Source organism: Hyperolius riggenbachi, chromosome 12 (genome assembly GCF_040937935.1).
Source record: "Hyperolius riggenbachi isolate aHypRig1 chromosome 12, aHypRig1.pri, whole genome shotgun sequence".
Lineage (NCBI taxonomy): Eukaryota > Metazoa > Chordata > Amphibia > Anura > Hyperoliidae > Hyperolius > Hyperolius riggenbachi.
In genome coordinates, this window is record NC_090657.1 from 12632260 (window position 1) to 12652358 (window position 20099).

Consider the following 20099-nt stretch of genomic DNA (forward strand, 5'->3'; position numbering starts at 1 on the left):
GGTTTGCGTAGGACCTAACCAGTAACAGGCAAAAGATCCTTCTGTCACAGTTTTGCAGATGATCCACATTTTTGGCAAATGTCCTAAAAAGAGCTCAACGCCATGGTAACAGTAAAAAAGGGCGCAGGAGGCTAGTGGACAAATCGGGCGCCGCCATTCACTCCCATAATAAATATCGTTTACTGGGCGCCGAACGGGAAAAAAGGGCGCCCGAGAATAATAACGTTTTCCAAGGGCGCCCGAAGATTTTTAATGTTTTATAACTGCTTGTGATGATTTACGTTTCCTATTTCAATAAAACATTATTTTAAATGTTATCCCTTACTGTTTGTAAAAAATTATTATTCACAAAATAAAGCAATCAGTACGTAACGTAAATTGTAATATATTTTATCCCTTACTGTTTCTAAAACATTATTCTACACACAATACAGTGATCACTAAGGAGGGTCTTAGGTTTAGGCACCACCAGGGGGATCTTAGGTTTAGGCACCATCAGGGGGGTCTTAGGTTTAGGCACCATCAGGGGAGTCTTAGGTTTAGGCACCACCAGGGGGGTCTTAGGTTTAGGCACCACCAGGGGGGTCTTAGGATTAGGCACCACCAGGGGGGTCTTAGGTTTAGGCACCACCAGGGGGGGTCTTAGGTTTAGGCACCATCAGGGGGGTCTTAGATTTAGGCACCACCAGGGGGGTCTTAGATTTAGGCACCACCAGGGGGGTCTTAGGTTTAGGCACCACCAGGGGGGGTCTTAGGTTTAGGCACCACCAGGGGGGGTCTTAGGTTTAGGCACCAATACGGGGGTCTAGGTACAGGGAGGGTTACTTACTAATTTTTTTTTTAAACGTTATTATACATTTCACTTTTTAAACGGAAGATTAACGTTTTCACAATTGCCGATTTCATGAACATTATTTAATGATTTATAACTTTATAAAAACGAATATTTAAACGAAATATAGTACATTATATTTTTAAATGTTATCCATGTTTATCGTTTAAAACCCCGCGCCCTTTTTTCCCAGCGCCCCTTTTTAACGTACGCCAACCCCAAGTCTTAAAGAGGAGGGGCATAATGATTTCCAGGGGGGGGGCATTGCCCCAGCATGCCTCAGTGCGGAGTGTATCTCCACCCATGAATCCAAGCTAATAGAGATAGGTCAAGCCACACTGCAGACAATGAGTACATAAGTGGATGCAAGCCATGGTTGAAAACTGACAGCAGACCTTTACATGACAGCACGCGGGATTGTTCATTCATTATATACAAATAAATATACCACAGATGCTTAGTTTTTCCATCTTGTGACTGTATAAGTAATCTCTAGAGATACTGCAAGGAAAGAGTTATTTCCACCTCATTCAACCTTATTTTCCAATTCACTTCCTCCAGTTTGGCATTCCGTAATAATGACAAGTGTAAAAGCTCATTTTTAATATCCTTTTTGTTGGGACTCAACATGCTTGTCTCTGTTTTCCAGACCTGGAGAAATCCACTGTGATAGAAAATGGAGAAATCCGAATAAATGGGAAAGGAAAGAAAATCAGGAAACCTCGAACAATCTACTCCAGTTTACAGCTGCAGGCCCTCAATCATAGGTTCCAGCAAACACAGTATTTAGCCCTGCCGGAAAGGGCGGAGTTAGCAGCGCAGCTTGGCCTAACCCAGACTCAGGTGAGAGCAAGGGATTATGGGTAACTACCACGTTTTACTTTGGCCTACATTTAAGGCTAATTTCACACCAGGACGTTGCGTTAGAGGGGGCGTTAAGGTCGCATAACGTCCCCCTAACTCAACGCCTGGTGGTGCTGGATCTGGACGTCAGAGTGAGCCGCGTTGTGCAGCTCACTCTGGCGTCAGTGATGCCGTGATGCGCACTCTTGTGCGCATGCGGCATCACGCGGTCCCACCGGCCAATCGCTGCACAGAGCGGCTGCTCCAGGAAGTAAACACTGCACGTCATAACGTGCAGTGCATATTAATTAGCCATGTGCCTGGCCGCTCTCCGCTCCTCCCCAACATTACTGAGCATGTGCGCACAGTCTAACGCGGCTCAGCCGCGTCCAAAGTACTGCATGCAGTACGTTGTCTTGTGACGCAGCGTTACAATGTAATGCAACGTCCGCACTGTGAACAGCCCCATTGATTTTTCATTACTGTGCGGTGGGCTGCGTTACAGGCTGCTCTAACGTGCGCCTGTAACGTCCCACTGTGAAACCAGCCTTAAAAGGTCTGAGTTTTTAATGTCTGACTTTTCTTACCCAGTTCTACAAAAATGTCTGTCTTGCGATGATGGGACTGAAATTTTATATATAAAAAAAATCCTCATAGAAAAAGTGAAGTAAATTTCTTTTTTTTCTTTTTTTTTTTCTTTTTTTTTTATGGAATAGTTTATTTTCAGCATGTTTATTCTATGTAATTATTGTTTGTAGAACCAATATGAAAGATATAAGGCACTCCGAACAGCGGGGATGTAAATATTTACCTTCCCGCCTCCAGCGCAGACGTAGTATCGGCTCTCCGCTCGGCGATAGGCGGAAATAGCCGATCGCTGTCGGGCCGCTCTACTGCACAGCCGCAAGTCTCCTGCGCCTGCATAGTAGAGCGGACCCGACAGAGATCGGCTATTTCCGCCTATCGCCGTGCTGAGAGCTGCAACAGCGCCACCCGCTGGAGCCAGGGAAGGAAAATAAATTCAACTTGTCAGGCTTGTCCAGCCCGGATCGCCAGAGACTTCGGGGAGCCAGCGCTTGACTGCCTGCAGCTACAGGGGAGGGGGGAGCCTCATTGGGACTCTGAGGCTTCCCTCTACCGAGGTGAGTATCCCACAGGGGAACTTTTATTGTTACAGGTTCTCTTTAAATTAAACTTAATTATTTTGTGCTCTTAATCATGAGTACAAGCTAAAGCTGTAAATATTACGAGCACTATTTGCAATACAGTATACAAGAAATAATATACAGACGATCCCAACTTACAATTGGGTTCTGTTTAGTGTTGGGCGAACAGTGTTCGCCACTGTTCGGGTTCTGCAGAACATCACCCTGTTCGGGTGATGTTCGAGTTCGGCTGAACACCTGACGGTGCTCGGCCAAACCGTTCGGCCACATGGCCGAACTAAGAGCGCATGGCCGAACGTTCCCCGAACGTTCGGCTAGCGCTGTGATTGGCCGAACGGGTCACGTGGTTCGGACCCGAACGCGCTCTGATTGGCCGAACTGTCACGTGGTTCGGGTAAATAAATACCCGAACCACGTCATATCTCCGCCATTTGTCTGTGGGTTTAGCTTTGGGTAGGCAGGCAGGGTAGTTCGCGCTCCAGCCACGCTAGCCAGGGTCCCCCCTGTCATTGTGTCGCTGCTGGGAACAGTAGTACACCGCTCACTCAGCCACACTATATAGCATTCTGTTTACTGCCACTCTGTGTACCTCGCTCAGCCACATTATATAGCATTCTGTTCACTGTTCTGTGTCTGCTGGGAATAGTGGTACACCGCTCGCTCAGCCACACTATATAGCATTCTGTTTACTGTTCTGTGTCTGCTGGGAATAGTGGTACACCGCTCGCTCAGCCACACTATATAGCATTCTGTTTACTGTTCTGTGTCTGCTGGGAATAGTGGTACACCGCTCGCTCAGCCACACTATATAGCATTCTGTTTACTGTTCTGTGTCTGCTGGGAATAGTGGTACACCGCTCGCTCAGCCACACTATATAGCATTCTGTTCACTGTTCTGTGTCTGCTGGGAATAGTGGTACACCGCTCGCTCAGCCACACTATATAGCATTCTGTTTACTGTTCTGTGTCTGCTGGGAATAGTGGTACACCGCTCGCTCAGCCACACTATATAGCATTCTGTTTACTGTTCTGTGTCTGCTGGGAATAGTAGTACACCGCTCGCTCAGCCACACTATATAGCATTCTGTTTACTGCCACTCTGTGTACCTCGCTCAGCCACATTATATAGCATTCTGTTCACTGTTCTGTGTCTGCTGGGAATAGTGGTACACCGCTCGCTCAGCCACACTATATAGCATTCTGTTTACTGTTCTGTGTCTGCTGGGAATAGTGGTACACCACTCGCTCAGCCACACTATATAGCATTCTGTTTACTGCCACTCTGTGTACCTCGCTCAGCCACATTATATAGCATTCTGTTCACTGTTCTGTGTCTGCTGGGAACAGTGGTACACCGCTCGCTCAGCCACACTATATAGCATTCTGTTTACTGTTCTGTGTCTGCTGGGAATAGTGGTACACCGCTCGCTCAGCCACACTATATAGCATTCTGTTTACTGTTCTGTGTCTGCTGGGAATAGTGGTACACCGCTCGCTCAGCCACACTATATAGCATTCTGTTTACTGTTCTGTGTCTGCTGGGAATAGTAGTACACCGCTCGCTCAGCCACACTATATAGCATTCTGTTTACTGCCACTCTGTGTACCTCGCTCAGCCACATTATATAGCATTCTGTTCACTGTTCTGTGTCTGCTGGGAATAGTGGTACACCGCTCGCTCAGCCACACTATATAGCATTCTGTTTACTGTTCTGTGTCTGCTGGGAATAGTGGTACACCGCTCGCTCAGCCACACTATATAGCATTCTGTTTACTGTTCTGTGTCTGCTGGGAATAGTAGTACACCGCTCACCCGCCACTGTATAGCATTGTGCTCTGTGTCGCTGCTGGGAATAGTGGTACACCGCTCACCCGTCACTGTATAGCATTGTGCTCTGTGTCGCTGCTGGGAATAGTGGTACTGTATAGCATTTCTGTACTGCCACTGTACTGCTGCCAGTCAGCGTGTACTGTAAGGATAAGTGAAATGAGGAAGAAATCCGGTGAAAGAGGGAGGGGCAAGGGAAGAGGTGTTTCCCCTGACGGTTCACGTACAGGCCACAGGGGAGCACCCAAGAAAACCCACTCAATACCGCCCATGTTGTCCAGGACAACAACCCTCACAAATCCAAAAGAACAGGACCAGATAATTACTTGGATGACCTCTCAAGCGTCCAGCAGTGGGTTAAGCAGCACCAGCACATCACGCACGAGGTCCGAGTCCTCAGCCAGTTACAAGGAGCCAGTGGGCACAAAGCTGACACAACCGGCAGCGACACCACGCACACAACTGCCAGATAACCAGTCCGATGAATTACCTCAGGACACAATGGGGTATTCGCAGGAGCTATTCCCAGCCCAACAAACTTCCACCTTTCAAAGGTCAATGGAGGAACAGCCAGAAATGTTGTGCCTGGATTCACAACCGTTAACTGTGGGAAATGCACCGCGCACTGAAATACAAGGCGAGTCCGAGGAGGACTCGGAAACCCAAATCCCAGAGCAATTTGGGCAGGAGGGGTTGCAATTGCAGGAGGTCGGCCGACAAGATCTGGAAGACGACGTTGGAGTGAGCTGCGCAGAGGTTGTTCTGGGGAGCTCTACTCCACGGCGGCGGCCCCCCACAATGACATATGACGAGTATGAGGAGATGGAAGAGGAGGGTATGGACAATGTGGACAGAGACCCAGATTTTGTTTGTGAACGAGAACATCGCCGTCGTAGCAGCAGCACAGATGAGTCTGTTGAAGAACCCACTGCTGCACGAGTTCGCCTTGTGCCACAAGGTAGGCGGCGCGCTATTTCAGGCACCACAAGCGTGGAAGTTCAAGTGAGAGGCAAAAGAGGAGCAAACAGAAATCGCCAGCAAGGAGGCAGGTGCTCCAAAGTCTGGGCTTTCTTTGAAGACCGCACTGAGGATGTTACCATGGCGATTTGCAAGGTGTGCAAGACCCGCCTGAGCAGGGGGAAAAGTATTAACAACCTCTCCACCACCAGCATGAGCCGTCACATGCTATCCAAACATCCCACTCTGTGGGCAAACGCGGCAGGACAGGGTACCAGCAACACTGTCTCCCTTGGGTTCACCAGACTCACCACCAGACCCGCCTCAGCAGCAGCAGTAGCCCAGCCATTGCGTGGTTCACAACATTCACAAACATCAGACGACGCTGACACTGTCACTTTCCGGAGTAGTGCTCTTGAGGTCTCCCAGTGTTCATCAAACACAACAACCAACAGCCCTTCCGTGTGCAGCGCTACGGTTCAGTTGTCTGTGTCGGAGATGTTTGAGCGCAAGAGGAAATTGCCAGCAAATGACCCCCGGGCCGTGGCAGTAACAGCCAGCATAGCCAAGCTTCTGGCCTGCGAAATGCTGCCATATCGAGTGTAGAGTTGGGCCGAACCTCCGATTTTCGGTTCGCGAACCGGGTTCGCGAACTTTCGCGAAAGGTTCGGTTCGCGTTAAAGTTCGCGAACCGCAATAGACTTCAATGGGGATGCGAACTTTGAAAAAAAATAATAATTATGCTGGCCACAAAAGTGATGGAAAAGATGTTTCAAGGGGTCTAACACCTGGAGGGGGGGATGGCGGAGTGGGATACATGCCAAAAGTCCCCGGGAAAAATCTGGATTTGACGCAAAGCAGCGTTTTAAGGGCAGAAATCACATTGAATGCTAAATGACAGGCCTAAAGTGCTTTCAAACATCTTGCATGTGTATACATCAATCAGGTAGTGTAATTAAGGTACTGCTTCACACTGACACACCAAACTCATCGTGTAACGCACCGCAAACAGCTGTTTGTGTAGTGACGGCCGTGCTTTACTGGTGCGCACCATGGCGAGAGTGCAGGGAATGCAGTGGCGGGTTCACTAAACAGAACAGGTATGCAGTGGCGGGTCCACTGAACAGAACAGGTATGCAGTGGCGGGTTCACTTAACTGCACAGGTATGCTCACTGATGCGGTGGGTTCACTGAACAGAACAGGTATACAGTGGCGGGTTCACAGCACAGGTATGCAGTGGCGGGTCCACTGAACAGAACAGGTATGCAGTGGCGGGTTCACTAAACAGAACAGGTATACAGTGGCGGTTCACTAAACAGAACAGGTATGCAGTGGCGGGTCCACTGAACAGAACAGGTATGCAGTGGCGGGTTCACTAAACAGAACAGGTATGCAGTGGCGGGTCCACTGAACAGAACAGGTATGCAGTGGCGGGTTCACTGAACACAACAGGTATGCAGTGGCGGTTCACTAAACAGAACAAGTATGCAGTGGCGGGTCCACTGAACAGAACAGGTATGCAGTGGTGGGTTCACAGCACAGGTATGCAGTGGTGGGTTCACAGCACAGGTATGCAGTGGTGGGTTCACAGAACAGGTATGCAGCCAGACAGGAACAAGCTAAGCCTAACTAATCTTTCCCTGAGAGACAGTCTGCAGCAGCTCGCCCTACTCTGACTAATGCAGGCACACGAGTGGCCGTAATGGCCGCCGCTGCCTGCCTTATATAAGGGGGGGTGGGGCTCCAGGGGCTAGTGTAGCCTAATTGGCTACACTGGGCCTGCTGACTGTGATGTAGAGGGTCAAAGTTGACCCTCCATGTGCATTATGGGGCGAACCGAACTTCCGCAAAGGTTCGCCTGCGGGACGCGAACGCGAACCACTGAAGTTCGCATGGAACCGTTCGCAGGCGAACCGTTCGGCCCAACTCTAATCGAGTGGTGGAGACAAACAACTTCAAGGGCATGATGTCAGTGGCCATCCCACGTTACGTGGTTCCCAGCCGCTACCACTTTGTGCGCTCTGCAGTGCCTGAGTTGCATGAGCACGTGGTCAGCAAAATAACCCGAAGCTTGAAGAATGCCGTTGCCTGCAAGGTTCACCTCACCACTGACACCTGGACGAGTGCGTTCGGCCAGGGTCGATACATCTCCCTTACCGCGCACTGGGTGAACCTTGTGGAGCCTGGCAGCGATTCCTCACCTGCTACGGCACGGGTGTTGCCCACGCCACAAACAGCTGCACCGCCGTCCCTCCCACTGGATAACAACAGCAGCACCTACCTCTCTGACTCCTTCTCCTCCAACGCATCTCAAAGCTCTACCTCATCCGGAAATGCTAACCCAGCAGCAGTAGGATCGTGGAAGCAGTGCAGCACAGCTGTTGGCATGCGTCAGCAAGCGTTGCTGAAGCTAATCTGCCTTGGGGATAAGCAGCACACAGGGGAGGAAATTTGGAGGGGAATAAAGGAACAGACGGATTTGTGGCTGGTACCGCTGGACCTGAAACCGGGCATGGTTGTGTGTGATAATGGGAGTAATCTCATTCGCGCTTTAAGGTTGGCTAAGCTGACACACATCCCTTGCCTGGCGCACGTGATGAACCTAGTAGTTCAGCGGTTCCTGAGGACATACCCAGGCGTGGCCGATCTTCTGTTGAAGGTGCGTCGAGTGGCCAAACATTGTAGAAATTCCAGTACTGCTTCGGGGGCACTCGCCAAGATGCAGGAGCGCTTCAATCTCCCCCACCATCGCTTGCTGTGTGATGTCCCTACGCGCTGGAATTCTACGCTGCACATGCTAGCCCGCTTTTGCGAGCAGAAGAGTGCAGTGGTCCAGTACATGACGGCGCAGTACCGAGGCGCATCCGGCCAGCTGCCAAGCTTCTGTGGATCCGATTGGGCCAACATGTTGGACCTCTGCCAAGTCCTCCAAAATTTTGAGCAATCCACGTTGCTTGTGAGCAGTGACAACTCTTCAGTCAGCATTACCATACCACTGCTGTGTTTACTGAAGAGGTCGATGTTAAAAATCAAGGAAACAGCTGTCATGATGCAACTGAGGGAATCTGAAGGAGAAAACGATCAGCGTGATGGTACCAACATCAGGCCATCCGCCTCAGGGAACGCTGGCCCCAGCAGCTATGACGAAGAAGAGGAGGAGGAACAGCTGGAGTTGGAGCAGGAATTTCATGCCACCACTGACGAGGGCCAGAGCGGTGCACGTTGGACTTCCACAATTCAACGCGAATGGTCAGCAGAAGCAGACCAGGAGGAAGGTGACGACTATGATGCATCACAACAACTATCACAACGCTCACAAGAGGATGATGAGGATTCTGGTAGGACTCTGGCACACATGGCTCAATTCATGCTAGACTGCATTGAACGTGACCCACGCATTGTGCGCATTCTGGACAACACCAATTACTGGGTTTATACCCTTCTGGATCCACGGTACAAACACAATGTTCCAAAACTGCTTGAAGAAAGAGTCAGACAGGTCAAAATGGAAGAATACCAGCAGGCCCTTGTGGAGACTTTAGAGAGGAGATTGACATCCTCCCCCTCCTCTAGCCAGTTGTACGCAGACAGACTGACTTCCGCAAACCCAGGACGACCAGGAGGGCAGCAAACAACGCAAGCTGCAGCTAGTACCCAAAAGGGAACGGTATCGGCAGTGTCCTTGGAGTGGGAAAATTTTCTGACACCCATGCAGCAGCAGCCCACTGAACAGGAAGCGTGCAGATCCACCTCCAACACCGATCGCCTGGAGAAGATGGTCAAGGACTACATGTCAGATGACGTAGCTGTGTCGAACAATCCATCTGCCCCCTTCAACTATTGGGTATCGAAGCTAGACACCTGGCACGAACTGGCAATGTACGCAATAGAGGTGCTGGCTTGCCCGGCAGCCAGCGTTATGTCGGAACGCTGTTTCAGTGCTGCCGGAGGCATCGTCACAGATCGGCGTATCCGCCTCTCTACAGAAAATGCAGACCGTCTGACTCAAATTAAAATGAATCAATCCTGGATTGGAAATGACTACGCAACACTCCAGGACCCCAACCAAGTAACATGACCAATGAACATCTGGGATGGTGTAGCGTTTCCGGTCCCTGTTTATTGAACCTCTCATCTGTATTACATTTATGACTGCATGGCGGCAAAAAGCATTGCTGCTATATCCGCACGCTTTTTGTCCTCATGCAAGGCCTGGGTTGTTGTGTCTCAAAAACCGTGGCCTTCTCCTCCTGCGCCTGCTCCTGTTCCATCACGTCTGCTGCTGCTGGGTTAGCGTTGCCGCGTGGTCCCTGTTTATTGAACCACTTATCTTTATTACATTTATGACTGCATGGCGGTACAAAGCATGCTATCCGCACGCTTCTTGCCCTCATGCAAGGCCTGGGTTGTTGTGTCTCACAAAGCGTGGCCTTCTCCTCCTGCGCCTCCTCCTGTTCCATCACGTCTGCTGCTGCTGGGTTAGCGTTGCCGCGTGGTCCCTGTTTATTGAACCACTTATCTTTATTACATTTATGACTGCATGGCGGTACAAAGCATGCTATCCGCACGCTCCTTGCCCTCATGCAAGGCCTGGGTTGTTGTGTCTCACAAAACGTGGCCTTCTCCTCCTGCGCCTCCTCCTGTTCCATCACGTCTGCTGCTGCTGGGTTAGCGTTGCCGCGTGGTCCCTGTTTATTGAACCACTTATCTTTATTACATTTATGACTGCATGGCGGTACAAAGCATGCTATCCGCACGCTTCTTGCCCTCATGCAAGGCCTGGGTTGTTGTGTCTCACAAAGCGTGGCCTTCTCCTCCTGCGCCTCCTCCTGTTCCATCACGTCTGCTGCTGCTGGCTGGGTTAGCGTTGCCGCGTGGTCCCTGTTTATTGAACCACTTATCTTTATTACATTTATGACTGCATGGCGGTACAAAGCATGCTATCCGCACGCTTCTTGCCCTCATGCAAGGCCTGGGTTGTTGTGTCTCACAAAGCGTGGCCTTCTCCTCCTGCGCCTCCTCCTGTTCCATCACGTCTGCTGCTGCTGGGTTAGCGTTGCCGCATGGTCCCTGTTTATTGAACCACTTATCTTTATTACATTTATGACTGCATGGCGGTACAAAGCATGCTATCCGCACGCTTCTTGCCCTCATGCAAGGCCTGGGTTGTTGTGTCTCACAAAGCGTGGCCTTCTCCTCCTGCGCCTCCTCCTGTTCCATCACGTCTGCTGCTGCTGGGTTAGCGTTGCCGCGTGGTCCCTGTTTATTGAACCACTTATCTTTATTACATTTATGACTGCATGGCGGTAAAAAGCATGCTATCCGCACGCTTTTTGTCCTCATGCAAGGCCTGGGTTGTTGTGTCTCACAAAGCGTGGCCTTCTCCTCCTGCGCCTCCTCCTGTTCCATCACGTGTGCTGCTGCTGCTGGGTTAGCGTTGCCGGTCCCTGTTTATGGAACCTCTTATCTTTATTACATTTATGACTGCATGGCGGTACAAAGCATGCTATCCGCACGCTTCTTGCCCTCATGCAAGGCCGGGGTTGTTGTGTCTCACAAAGCGTGGCCTTCTCCTCCTGCGCCTCCTCCTGTTCCATCACGTGTGCTGTTGCTGGGTTAGCGTTACCGGTCCCTTTTCCTGGAACCTCTTATATGTATTACATTTATGACTGCATGCCGACAAAAAACATGTTACCTGTGCAAAGAAAACAGACATTTCCCGCATTTAAAAGACAGTTTTCCCTTTGAAACTTTAAAATCGATTTTCTCAAAAACTATAAGCTCTTTTTGCTAATTTTTTTTCCTCTTGTACCCACTCCCAAGGTGCACATACCCTGTAAATTTGGGGTATGTAGCATGTAAGGAGGCTTTACAAACCACAAAAGTTCGGGTCCCCATTGTCTTCCATTATGTTCGGAGTTCGGGTCGAACACCCGAACATCGCGGCCATGTTCGGCCTGTTCGGCCCGAACCCGAACATCTAGATGTTGGCCCAACACTAGTTCTGTTGTGGGAGGTTGTATGTAAACTGAATTCATTTGTAAGCAGAGTAACATTATTTATAGTGAAACGTGGATAAAGTATTTCGGACAACTCTAGAGTTGGACATGCCATATAATATAAACAATTTTTTGGGTTATTTTAATGGGCCTTTAATTTGTTTTCAACTACTTAAAAGTTTATACAATACTGTAACATGTAACAACAACAATATGAAACAACATAAACAGTACAGTACCTTTTGTACATGAAAACAACTTTGTATGTATGAAGTGTAACGCGAGTGTTTGTAAGTAAGGTACTGCCTGCACAAGCCGTCCCCTACTTACGAACAGGTTCTGTTTTGGGAGGTTGTTTGTATGTTGAATTTCTTGTATTATACATACTGGTACTTGTGGATAAATGTTTTACTTTAGGACAACTCTGAATTTGGACATAAAGTATCATTAATGAGTTTTGGTTGTTTCCAATGTGCTTTAAACTACTTACAACAGTTTATATAATACTGTAACAGGTAAAAATAAACAATATGCAATAACAAAATTAAACAGTACATTTTGCACACAAAGGCAACATTGTACATTTGTAACTCCAGTGTTTGTAATCAAGGAAATATCTGTATAATTACTGTATATTCTGGTGTATAAGACTACTTGTTAACCCCTGAAAATTTTCTGAAAAGTCAGGGGTTGTCCTATACGCTGGGTGTCATTGATGCCGGGTGATACGCCCTATCCTGTTACCGCCTCTCAGATCTCGCTGCTGAGGACTGTAGTGAAGCGGTGCAGGCGCACATGTGTGAGATCCTCTCCTGTTACCGCCTCTCAGATCTCGCTTCTGAGGTCTGTAGTGAAGCGGTTCAGGCGCACATGTGTGAGATCCTATCCTGTTACCACCTCTCAGATCTCGCTTCTGAGGTCTGTAGTGAAGCGGTTCAGGCGCACATGTGTGAGATCCTATCCTGTTACCGCCTCTCAGATCTCGCTGCTGAGGACTGTAGTGAAGCGGCGCAGGCGCACATGTGTGAGATCCTATCCTGTTACCGCCTCTCAGATCTCGCTGCTGAGGACTGTAGTGAAGCGGCGCAGGCGCACATGTGTGAGATCCTATCCTGTTACCGCCTCTCAGATCTCGCTGCTGAGGACTGTAGTGAAGCGGCGCAGGCGCACATGTGTGAGATCCTATCCTGTTACCGCCTCTCAGATCTCGCTGCTGAGGACTGTAGTGAAGCGGCGCAGGCACACATGTGCGAGATCCTATCCTGTTACCGCCTCTCAGATCTCGCTGCTGAGGACTGTAGTGAAGCGGCGTAGGCGCACATGTGCGAGATCCTATCCTGTTACCGCCTCTCAGATCTCGCTGCTGAGGACTGTAGTGAAGCGGCACAGGCGCACATGTGTGAGATCCTATCCTGTTACCGCCTCTCAGATCTCGCTGCTGAGGACTGTAGTGAAGCGGCGCAGGCGCACATGTGTGAGATCCTATCCTGTTACCGCCTCTCAGATCTCACTGCTGAGGACTGTAGTGATGCGGCGCAGGCGCACATGTGTGAGATCCTGTCCTGTTACCGCCTCTCAGATCTCCCTGCTGAGGACTGTAGTGAAGCGGTGCAGGCGCACATTAGTGTTGGGCGAACATCTAGATGTTCGGGTTCGGGCCGAACAGGCCGAACATGGCCGCGATGTTCGGGTGTTCGACCCGAACTCCGAACATAATGGAAGTCAATGGGGACCCGAACTTTTGTGGTTTGTAAAGCCTCCTTACATGCTACATACCCCAAATTTACAGGGTATGTGCACCTTGGGAGTGGGTACAAGAGGAAAAAAAAATTTAGCAAAAAGAGCTTATAGTTTTTGAGAAAATCGATTTTAAAGTTTCAAAGGGAAAACTGTCTTTTAAATGCGGGAAATGTCTGTTTTCTTTGCACAGGTAACATGCTTTTTGTCGGCATGCAGTCATAAATGTAATACATATAAGAGGTTCCAGGAAAAGGGACCGGTAATGCTAACCCAGCAGCAGCACACGTGATGGAACAGGAGGAGGGTGGCGCAGGAGGAGAAGGCCACGCTTTGAGACACAACAACCCAGGCCTTGCATGAGGACAAGAAGCGTGCGGATAGCATGCTTTGTACCACCATGCAGTCATAAATGTAATAAAGATAAGTGGTTCAATAAACAGGGACCACGCGGCAACGCTAACCCAGCAGCAGCACACGTGATGGAACAGGAGGAGGCGCAGGAGGAGAAGGCCACGCTTTGTGAGACACAACAACCCAGGCCTTGCATGAGGACAAAAAGCGTGCGGATAGCATGCTTTGTACCGCCATGTAGTCATAAATGTAATAAAGATAAGAGGTTCAATAAACAGGGACCACGCGGCAACGCTAACCCAGCAGCAGCAGCAGCAGCAGCACACGTGATGGAACAGGAGGAGGCGCAGGAGGAGAAGGCCACGCTTTGTGAGACACAACAACCCAGGCCTTGCATGAGGACAAAAAGCGTGCGGATAGCATGCTTTGTACCGCCATGTAGTCATAAATGTAATAAAGATAAGAGGTTCCATAAACAGGGACCGGCAACGGTAACCCAGCAGCAGCAGCAGCAGCAGCAGCACACGTGATGGAACAGGAGGAGGCGCAGGAGGAGAAGGCCACGCTTTGTGAGACACAACAACCCAGGCCTTGCATGAGGACAAAAAGCGTGCGGATATAGCAGCAATGCTTTTTGCCGCCATGCAGTCATAAATGTAATACAGATGAGAGGTTCAATAAACAGGGACCGGAAACGCTAAACCATCCCAGATGTTCATCGGTCATGTTACTTGGTTGGGGTCCAGGAGTGTTGCGTAGTCGTTTCCAATCCAGGATTGATTCATTTTAATTTGAGTCAGACGGTCTGCATTTTCTGCGGAGAGGCGGATACGCCGATCTGTGATGATGCCTCCGGCAGCACTGAAACAGCGTTCCGACATAACGCTGGCTGCCGGGCAAGCCAGCACCTCTATTGCGTACATTGCCAGTTCGTGCCAGGTGTCTAGCTTCATGCCCGGTTTCAGGTCCAGCGGTGCCAGCCACAAATCCGTCTGTTCCTTTATTCCCCTCCAAATTTCCTCCCCTGTGTGCTGCTTATCCCCAAGGCAGATCAGCTTCAGCAACGCTTGCTGACGCATGCCAACAGCTGTGCTGCACTGCTTCCACGATCCTACTGCTGCTGGTGCTGGGTTAGCATTTCCGGATGAGGTACAGCTTTGAGATGCGTTGGAGGAGAAGGAGTCAGAGAGGTAGGTGCTGCTGTTGTTATCCAGCTATTTGCGGCGTGGTCAACACCCGCGCCGTAGCAGGTGAGGAATCGCTGCCAGGCTCCACAAGGTTCACCCAGTGCGCGGTAAGGGAGATGTATCGACCCTGGCCGAACGCACTCGTCCAGGTGTCAGTGGTGAGGTGAACCTTGCAGGCAACGGCATTCTTCAAGCTTCGGGTTATTTAGCTGACCACGTGCTCATGCAACTCAGGCACTGCAGAGCGCGCAAAGTGGTAGCGGCTGGGAACAACGTAACGTGGGATGGCCACTGACATCATGCCCTTGAAGCTGTTTGTCTCCACCACTCGATATGGCAGCATTTCGCAGGCCAGAAGCTTGGCTATGCTGGCTGGCTGTTACTGCCACGGCCCGGGGGTCATTTGCTGGCAATTTCCTCTTGTGCTCAAACATCTCAGAGACAGACAACTCAACCGTAGCGCTGCACACCGAAGGGCTGTTGGTTGTTGTGTTTGATGAACACTGGGAGACCTCAAGAGCACTAGTCCGGAAAGTGACAGTGTCAGCATCGTCTGATGTTTGTGAATGTTGTGAACCACGCAATGGCTGGGCTACTGCTGCTGCTGAGGCGGGTCTGGTGGTGAGTCTGGTGAACCCAAGGGAGGCAGTGTTGCTGGTGGTACCCTGTCCTGCCGCGTTTGCCCACAGAGTGGGATGTTTGGATAGAATGTGGCGGCTCATGCTGGTGGTGGAGAGGTTGTTAATACTTTTCCCCCTGCTCAGGCGGGTCTTGCACACCTTGCAAATCGCCATGGTAACATCCTCAGTGCAGTCTTCAAAGAAAGCCCAGACTTTAACTGGCTGAGGACTCGGACCTCATGCGTGATGTGCTGGTGCTGCTTAACCCACTGCTGGACGCTTGAGAGGTCATCCAAGTAATTATCTGGTCCTGTTCTTTTGGATCTGTGAGGGTTGTTGTCCTGGACAACATGGGCAGTATTGAGTGGGTTTTCTTGGGTGCTCCCCTGTGGCCTGTACGTGAACCGTCAGGGGAAACACCTCTTCCCTTGCCCCTCCCTCTTTCACCGGATTTCTTCCTCATTTCACTTATCCTTAAAGTACACGCTGACTGGCAGCAGTACAGTGGCAGTACAGAAATGCTATACAGTGGTGGGTGAGCGGTGTACCACTATTGTCAGCAGTGACACAGAGCACAATGCTATACAGTGGCGGGTGAGCGGTGTACTACTGTTCCCAGCAGACACAGAGTGGAAGTAAACACAATGCTATATAGTGTGGCTGAGCCGTGTACACAGAGTGGCATTAAACACAATGCTATATAGTCTGCTATATAGTCACCCCGAACAGGGTGATGTTCTGCAGAACCCGAACAGTGGCAAACACTGTTCGCCCAACACTACTGGGAGGGAACGCAGATTTTAGTACCTAAACACACGATACAACATGTTTTCCGGGGTCGGACTCTGAGGCACATACAGATGGTCCCGATCATCATCCTCATCATACAACTCTTCTCCTGAGTCTGACCCACCCACCACCTCTGCCACCCCAACATCCCCAGACACAGACCCCTCATCGTCCTCAACATTAACTTGGGATGCTGGCCTGAGCCAGACCTCCTCCTCCACATCAGGCCCCATCATCTCCTCAATGGCAGCCCTCATTAATCGCTCTGGCGACGGACTGATGGACACAACGTTCTCCTCCGGGGAGGGCTGCTGCTGACCACTGGCTGCTGGGGTGGATGTTATAGCTTGCGTGGGGCGTTGGCTGTTGCTGTTGTTGGGAGTGCTGCTCACAGCGGAGGTCTCTGGGGAACTCATGTTGAGCTCATATAGTGGTTGACGGTGAGTGGAGTATTACTGATCCCAGCAATATACACACTGACTGGCAGAGTACGCAATGCTATATAGTGTGGCTGAGCGGTGTACACAGAGTGGCAGTAAACACAATGCTATATAGTCTGGCTGAGCGAGCGGTGTACTACTGTTCCCAGCAGAATCAGAGTGGCAGTAAACAATGGTATATAGTCTGGCTGAGCGGTGTACACAGAGTGTCAGTAAACAATGGTATATAGTCTGGCTGAGCGAGCGGTGTACTACTGTTCCCAGCAGAATCAGAGTGGCAGTAAACAATGGTATATAGTCTGGCTGAGCGGTGTACACAGAGTGTCAGTAAACAATGGTATATAGTCTGGCTGAGCGGTGTACACACAATGCTATATAGTCTGCTATATAGTGTCAGTAAACAATGGTATATAGTCTGGCTGAGCGAGCGGTGTACTACTGTTCCCAGCAGAATCAGAGTGGCAGTAAACAATGGTATATAGTCTGGCTGAGCGGTGTACACAGAGTGTCAGTAAACAATGGTATATAGTCTGGCTGAGCGAGCGGTGTACTACTGTTCCCAGCAGAATCAGAGTGGCAGTAAACAATGGTATATAGTCTGGCTGAGCGGTGTACACAGAGTGTCAGTAAACAATGGTATATAGTCTGGCTGAGCGGTGTACACACAATGCTATATAGTCTGCTATATAGTGTCAGTAAACAATGGTATATAGTCTGGCTGAGCGAGCGGTGTACTACTGTTCCCAGCAGAATCAGAGTGGCAGTAAACAATGGTATATAGTCTGGCTGAGCGGTGTACACAGAGTTTCAGTAAACAATGGTATATAGTCTGGCTGAGCGGTGTACACAGAGTGTCAGTAAACAATGGTATATAGTCTGGCTGAGCGGTGTACACAGAGTGGCAGTAAACACAATGCTATATAGTCTGGCTGAGCGAGCGGTGTACTACTGTTCCCAGCAGAATCAGAGTGGCAGTAAACAATGGTATATAGTCTGGCTGAGCGGTGTACACAGAGTGTCAGTAAACAATGGTATATAGTCTGGCTGAGCGGTGTACACAGAGTGTCAGTAAACAATGGTATATAGTCTGGCTGAGCGGTGTACACAGAGTGGCAGTAAACACAATGCTATATACTCTGGCTGAGCGAGCGGTGTACTACTGTTCCCAGCAGACACAGAACAGTGAACAGAATGCTATATAGTGTGGCTGAGCGAGCGGTGTACCACTATTCCCAGCAGACACAGAACAGTGAACAGAATGCTATATAGTGTGGCTGAGCGGGCGGTGTACCACTATTCCCAGCAGACACAGAACAGTGAACAGAATGCTATATAGTGTGGATGAGCGAGCGGTGTACCACTATTCCCAGCAGACACAGAACAGTAAACAGAATGCTATATAGTGTGGCTGAGCGAGCGGTGTACCACTATTCCCAGCAGACACAGAACAGTGAACAGAATGCTATATAGTGTGGCTGAGCGAGCGGTGTACCACTATTCCCAGCAGACACAGAACAGTGCACAGAATGCTATATAGTGTGGCTGAGCGAGCGGTGTACCACTATTCCCAGCAGACACAGAACAGTAAACAGAATGCTATATAGTGTGGCTGAGCGAGCGGTGTACCACTATTCCCAGCAGACACAGAACAGTAAACAGAATGCTATATAGTGTGGCTGAGCGAGCGGTGTACCACTATTCCAAGCAGACACAGAACAGTGAACAGAATGCTATATAGTGTGGCTGAGCGAGCGGTGTACCACTATTCCCAGCAGACACAGAGTGGCAGTAAACAGAATGCTATATAGTGTGGCTGAGCGAGGTACACAGAGTGGCAGTAAACAGAATGCTATATAGTGTGGCTGAGCAAGCGGTGTACTACTATTCCCAGCAGACACAGAGTGGCAGTAAACAGAATGCTATATAGTGTGGCTGAGCGAGGTACACAGAGTGGCAGTAAACAGAATGCTATATAGTGTGGCTGAGCAAGCGGTGTACTACTGTTCCCAGCAGTGACACAATGACAGGGGGGACCCTGGCTAGCGTGGCTGGAGCGCGAACTACCCTGCCTGCCTACCCAAAGCTAAACCCACAGACAAATGGCGGAGATATGACGTGGTTCGGGTATTTATTTACCCGAACCACGTGACCGTTCGGCCAATCAGAGCGCGTTCGGGTCCGAACCACGTGACCCGTTCGGCCAATCACAGCGCTAGCCGAACGTTCGGGGAACGTTCGGCCATGCGCTCTTAGTTCGGCCATATGGCCGAACGGTTTGGCCGAGCACCGTCAGGTGTTCGGCCGAACTCGAACATCACCCGAACAGGGTGATGTTCTGCAGAACCCGAACAGTGGCGAACACTGTTCGCCCAACACTAGCGCACATGTGTGAGATCCTCTCCTGTTACCGCCTCTCAGATCTCGATGCTGAGGACTGTAGTGAAGCGGCGCAGGCTCACATGTGTGAGATCCTATCCTGTTACCGCCTCTCAGATCTCGATGCTGAGGACTGTAGTGAAGCGGCGCAGGAGCACATGTGCGAGATCTTATCCTGTTACCTCCTCTCAGATCTCGCTGCTGAGGAGTGTAGTGAAGCGGCGCAGGCGCACATGTGTGAGATCCTATCCTGTTACCGCCTCTCAGATCTCGCTGCTGAGGACTGTAGTGAAGCGGCGCAGGCGCACATGTGTGAGATCCTATCCTGTTACCGCCTCTCAGATCTCGCTGCTGAGGACTGTAGTGAAGCGGCGCAGGAGCACATGTGCGAGATCTTATCCTGTTACCTCCTCTCAGATCTCGCTGCTGAGGAGTGTAGTGAAGCGGCGCAGGCGCACATGTGTGAGATCCTATCCTGTTACCGCCTCTCAGATCTCGCTGCTGAGGACTGTAGTGAAGCGGCGCAGGAGCACATGTGCGGGATCTTATCCTGTTACCGCCTCTCAGATCTCGCTGCTGAGGACTGTAGTGAAGCGGCGCAGGAGCACATGTGTGAGATCCTATCCTGTTACCGCCTCTCAGATCTCGCTGCTGAGGAGTGTAGTGAAGCGGCGCAGGCGCACATGTGTGAGATCCTGTCCTGTTACCGCCTCTCAGATCTCGCTGCTGAGGACTGTAGTGAAGCGGTGCAGGCGCACATGTGTGAGATCCTATCCTGTTACCGCCTCTCAGATCTCGCTGCTGAGGACTGTAGTGAAGCGGTGCAGGCGCACATGTGTGAGATCCTATCCTGTTACCGCCTCTCAGATCTCGCTGCTGAGGACTGTAGTGAAGCGGTGCAGGCGCACATGTGCGAGATCCTATCCTGTTACCGCCTCTCAGATCTCGCTGATGAGGACTGTAGTGAAGC

The 20099-nt window shown here is 50.3% G+C and overlaps 1 protein-coding gene across 2 annotated transcripts in view; it reads left to right on the forward strand.

The window, feature by feature from the left end:
- DLX4 (distal-less homeobox 4) overlaps positions 1–20099 on the forward strand; it is a 64555-nt gene that overhangs the window by 39042 nt on the left and 5414 nt on the right. For both annotated transcript variants that reach the window (XM_068264442.1, XM_068264443.1), the window contains one exon: positions 1482–1675. In XM_068264442.1, coding sequence (XP_068120543.1) covers positions 1482–1675 — 194 coding nt within the window. The remainder of the gene's footprint in view (positions 1–1481; positions 1676–20099) is intronic.